General features: G+C 37.7%; 1 protein-coding gene across 1 annotated transcript; it reads right to left on the reverse strand.

Annotated features, from left to right (window-relative positions):
- On the reverse strand, positions 1,531 to 2,127 carry LOC107615745 (MAP7 domain-containing protein 1-like). Its single transcript, XM_016317780.1, has one exon. The coding sequence runs from the start codon at positions 2,125 to 2,127 to the stop codon at positions 1,531 to 1,533; it is 597 nt and encodes a 198-aa protein (XP_016173266.1).

Consider the following 5,892-nt stretch of genomic DNA (forward strand, 5'->3'; position numbering starts at 1 on the left):
TCACTTAGTGTTTGGGGTTAATCACTCTACTCTTCTCTAGTCATGCTTTCTAAGACTTTGTTCTTCATCTAACCAATCAACAAATATTTAATGTACAAATACAAACATCATGAGGTCTTTTCAAGGTTGTAATGGGGTTAAGGCAAAGGTGAGGGTATATATATATGGCTAAGTGAGCTATGAATTGAATCTTTGATTAGTTTAAGATCTCATATAACATATACATACTCTATACAACTCTAAAATTATGCCTAGCTACCTATAATTCCCACTTTTTCATTTCACTTTCATGTACCAAATCATTTTTAATTTTATTACATATGTATTGATCTTTTACTAAATTTAATACTGGGACAATTTTGTCCCCTTATTTATTTATTTAATTATAGGGATTTTTTTATTTTTTATTTTTTTTGAATAAACATAACATATATCAATGCACGTGGTATTTTAATTATTTTGGTTTCACATGAGCATGCACTCCAAATTCCAAATAATTTGTCAATTCAATATTTTCCTATCAACCCAAGTTGCCACGGTTCCCCACACTTAATTGATACACAATCTCTATCTTAAGCTAACCAAAGATTCAAATTGGGATAAATAAATTTGTTTTTCTTCTTAAGGCCAGTGATGTGATAAAATACATAATAAATGGGGATTAAAAGGCTCAAAGTGGCAAACAAAGGTGATTGAAAGGGTATGCTTTTTGGAATAAGTGAGCAAAACAAATAATGGCCTCAATCATATGCAAGCATGTAAATACATTAAATAGTGGACATATAGAATGGAACAAAGTAAAGTCTGCAATTATAGAGAAGAAGACACACAAGAATAAAATATTATGGCTAAATAATGTAACCATGTAATTAAGCTCAAATCTCATAGGTTGTGTGTTCTTAACTCAAAGACCATATATTAGTCATGTATATCATGCAAGTAAGATTAAGGAGTTTCAACTCAAATCAATGTGAATCTTTAAATGGCTTTTATAAAAATAAATATATTCCTTGAAAATGTTGTCAATTGACCAACATTTATTACTATTTATATATATATATATATATATATATATATATATATATATATATATATATATATAGTGGAATGTTGGTTAATTGACAACATTTTCAAGGAATATATTTATTGTGATTGTGAAAATCTAAAAATTTCTAGTTTACTCTCTATTTTCAATTAAACCAAATTCTCATATGCTAAAAAGGGTAAACTAAACTTAATAATCTATATTTTTCTATATCACAACTAATAACTAAGAGTGCAAATCAAGCTAAATATCTAAGATATATACAGCCCAAAGTGCAAAATATAATAAAGTAGAAATAAACAAAAGTACAGTAAAAGAAAATGTGCAAATACTGGAATGAAAATAAGATAAAATAAAATAAAATAAAAATACAGAAAATGAAACAAAATAGGATGAAAAGGGTCTGAATTAGTTCACCAAAATAAAGTCCGCCAGAGATGGCGACCTCCCCACACTTACATAATAGCATCGTCCTCGATGCTCAGTCAAGCTGGGTGTGAAGGGTCGTCACCGCCTGAAGAGTGTACTAATGCTGTCTCTGTGGGCTCTGGCAGTGTAGGAGTCTGTGGCTCTGCCTGTATAGGGGCCTGGGGCTCTGCCTGCTGTGTCTGTTGAAGCTCCTCGTGCTGGGGCTCCTCGTGTTGGGGCTCTGCCTGTGCCTCCTCCTCCTGCTCATCCGCCTCCTTCTCAGGTGGCTCTGATGGTGTATCAGGCTCGGAGGGAATGTCAGTATGGCTCGACCTGATCATTAGCTTTAGATGCTCATAGCGTCGCTTACTGCGATGCTCAGACCGCTCATAACGCCACTGGTTGCGACGCTCCATCTGATCCAGTCGCTCAAAGAGTCGATGCACTAGGTGGTAGATGGGCTGGGAAGCTGGTGATGGTGCTGTGGATGTGGGTGGTGCAGCAGGTGCTGAAGGAGTAGCAGATGATGTGGCTGCGTCAGCGAAGGCAGTAAGAGAAGGAGGTCTGTGGCCCAGAGCTTTGAACCTCTTGCCGTGTGGGATGATCTTTCTGCAGTCGGCAGCTGGGGGCTTCTCATCCTCAGGCTCCCAGGGTACCTCAGCCCGGTGGGCCATATGAGTAATCAGATATGGGAATGGCAGAGTGCCTCACACATGAACTCTAGCCATGGAGTGCCTGATGACAAGTCATCCTAGCCTATTTTAGCTAGTCTTTTTCTCTTGTTTTCATTAGAATTGTGCACTTTCTTGAGCTACAAGCAAGCTAATTGAGTAGATTTTCATGTTTCCCTTGATTGAACCAACCATATATGAATTCATGCCATTTTATGAGGTTTCATGCTATATTTGTTGCATATTATGAAAGAATGAATATCTCATGATTTTGAGCATAGCTTTGATGAGTTTGGTTGATTAATGATAGGTGAAGAAAGCTTGGAGAAAGGTTGAAGCAAGAAGGAATGGCTAGGAGTGATGAGAGGACAATGGAATAAGTGAAATTGAACCAGGAAGCAAAAAGCTGGACCTAAAGTTAGCATCAAACTTTTGCACAAACTTTTGGTTGAAAAGTTAGCCCCAACGTTAGCCCCCTAACTTGGAGGCTAACGTTGGAACTTGAAAATTCTCCCCTGGGCTTCAAAAGTTTGCGCCAACGTTAGCCCTCTAACTTTGAGGCTAACTTTTGCTAACCTCAAAACCGGTTCAATTGGTTCACTTTGGTTCTTCTCTAAACTTCAAGAGCAATCAACCAAGGCCTCTTTCAACCCAATTCCACCAAGAGCAAAGGCCCAACTCAAGGCTTGAAGATCATTTGAAGAAAGTGTATAAATAGGATAGAATTCAAGTTCTTCGGGGAGCTTTCCTTTTGGAATTTTCATAATAGTTTTCGGAGAGCTTTTATTATTGAGTGAACTTTAATTTCTTAGTTTTATTGCTTTCAATTTCAATTACACTTGTCTTGGATCTTGGATTGGAGAATTGAAGAAATTCTATTTCAATCTCAATCTTGGATCTCTCTGTTTCTTTACTGTTAATTGAATTTCATTTCCGGTTAATTGCTCTTCATCTATTCTCTTTGCAATTTACAATTCCCTTGCAATTGTTCTTATTGGATCTAGGAAGGCATTGAGATCTAGACTTAGTTTTCTAGTCTCTGGGTCCTGAGATCCAAATCTCCAATTTACATTCTGTTTCTTCCTTTCCATGTTTATTTACTTTTCTGCTATAAGATCCGATCCAACCCCAATCCCCTTTTACTCTTCTGTTTGATGCAATTTAACTTTTCCTTGTTTAATTTCTACAAATCCACGTCCCAATCCCATTTACATTTCAAGCAATTTACATTCCTTGCACTTTAAGATTCCGCAATTTACATTTCTTGCACTCTGAGTTTCTGCCATTTAATTTCTTGTTCCTTAAGATTCAGCAATTTAATTTCCTGCTCTCTTTACTTTCATGCAATTTACATTCTGCAAATCACAAATCACCCAACCAACACTCGATTCGCTTGACTAAATCAACCACTAAACTAAAATTGCTCAATCCTTCAATCCCTGTGGGATCGACCTCACTCCCGTGAGTTTTTATTACTTGATGCGACCCGGTACACTTGCCGGCTAGATTTGTGTGTTTTGGGAGAAATTTATTTTTCCACCAAAATACTCATCAGTGCCTGATGAACCGTGGAAGGTACAGATCCTTGCCTTCCATAATACACCAGATAAGAAGGATCATAGCAGTTGGCACCTCTATCTCGTGAGTGCTCGGCATCACATAGTTGCTCAGGATTTGTTGCCATATCCGAGCCTCATCATTAAGATAAATAATTTTTATGCCTTTTGGGTTCACTGTCGACTTACCCATAGCCCATGGGACAGCTGGATCAACGGCTATGGTGCACTTCACTGCCTCCCAGTCAAAGCTCATGAACCTCATGGATTCCTCAGCCTTTTGGTAGCCATCTGGCTCGCCTGATTTAGGCTGGAAATGGAGGATATCCTCAATGACCTCCTCAGTGACTAAAATCTGCTTCCCTCTGAGCTGTACTACATCCAGGGTCGTCTTGTAATAGTTGCAGTAAAATTCCCTAACCCAAGATGCACTAACCTCAGTCAAATTCCTTTCTAGAAAGAACCAGCCTCTGTGTTTTATCTGCTTTCTAGTGTATTGTTGTAATTCATTGGGTATTCTGAGGGTCTTTTCCAAATACAGGTGCCTCTTAGTCACGAAGACCTCATATTTTAGTTCACAGTAGCGATTTGTAAACTTGATCGGATCAGTCGCAGGCACTAATTGATCCACTTTTTCCTACGGAGTGAAGTTTTTCTCACACCAGGAATCATCATGCAGAATATTCGATAGAGCCATAGATGATTGGCCACTTTTCCTTTTACCCGTGGTGGCCTTAGCCTTTCCCTTTTCTTTTGGGTCAGACATCCTGAAAAACAGAAATTTCAGGATATAATTTATCAAACTAGAGTAGGAAAAACAGGAAGGCAAATAGTATTTAAGCAATCGAAGTAGTAGATGGGCAAAAGAGGAATGAAAATCAAAGCATGAAGTGAGTCAGATAGATATAGAATGTTGGACTGAATGCAAGGTAAAATTCAAAGAATTCAATTATAAATCACAATCCAAAACTATTAAATGAAATGCAGGATGCTTGTTTGTCAGGAAACAACAATAAACATGCCTTAAAAGGGGTTGAAAGGAGTTAGTGTAAAACTTAGAAAAAAGTTAGAAAGTCAATGAAGTCAAGAGTTAAAAAAAAGGAAAGTTAAAGTTAGTGGCATGGTACTGTAGCTCCTAGCAAATAGAAGTTTACGAGATTGAAGAACAAGCAACTCACATTCAAGCAGGTAATTGATGAACGGATAATTTATACCCTTTTTGGCATTGTTTTTACATAGTTTTTAGTATGTTTTTGTTACTTTTTATTATATTTTTATTATTTTTTATTCAAAAATCACATTTTTGGACTTTACTACGAGTTTGTATGTTTTTCTGTGATTTCAGGTATTTTCTGGCTGAAATTGAGGGACCTGAGCAAAAATCTGATTCAGAGGCTGAAAAAGGACTGCAGATGCTGTTGGATTCTGACCTCCCTGCACTCGAAGTGGATTTTCTTGAGCTACAGAAGCTCAATTTGTGCGCACTAAATTGCTTTGGAAAGTAGACATCTTGGACTTTCCAGCAATATATAATAGTCCATACTTTATCCGAGATTTGATGGCCCAAACTGGCGTTCAAAGTTAGCCTAAAACATCTTGGCGTAAAACGCCCAAACTGGCACCAGAATTGGAGTTAAACGCCCAAACTGGCACCAAAGCTGGTGTTTAACTCCAGGAACAGCCTAAGCACGAAAAACCTTCAATGCTCAGCCCAAGCACACACCAAGTGGGCCTCGAAAGTGGATTTCTGCACGATCTGCACTTAGTTATTCATTTTCTATAAACCCTAGTTACTAGTTTAGTATAAAAACTACTTTTAGTGATTTATTTTATATCTTTGGGGATCATTTTTGATCTTTTTGATCATTTTGGAACTTGTATGTTCATGTTTGGAGGCTGGCCTCACGGCCATGCCTAGACCTCTTTTCACTTATGTATTTTCTACGGTGGAGTTTCTACACCCCATAGATTAAGGTGTGGAGCTCTGCTGTTCTTCATGAATTAATACAAGTACTATTGTTTTTCTATTCAATTCACACCTACTTCTTCTCCAAGATATACTCTCGTACTTAATTCAGTTAAGTCAGAATGAAGGGGTGACCTGTGACAATCACCCAATCTTCGTTACTCGCTTAGCCAAGATCGCGTGCCTGACAACCACAAAGTGATCTACATGATGTTCAACATAGTCATTGGACAACAGTTGGAGTAT

Source organism: Arachis ipaensis, chromosome B09, assembly GCF_000816755.2.
Source record: "Arachis ipaensis cultivar K30076 chromosome B09, Araip1.1, whole genome shotgun sequence".
Classification (NCBI taxonomy): Eukaryota; Viridiplantae; Streptophyta; class Magnoliopsida; order Fabales; family Fabaceae; genus Arachis; species Arachis ipaensis.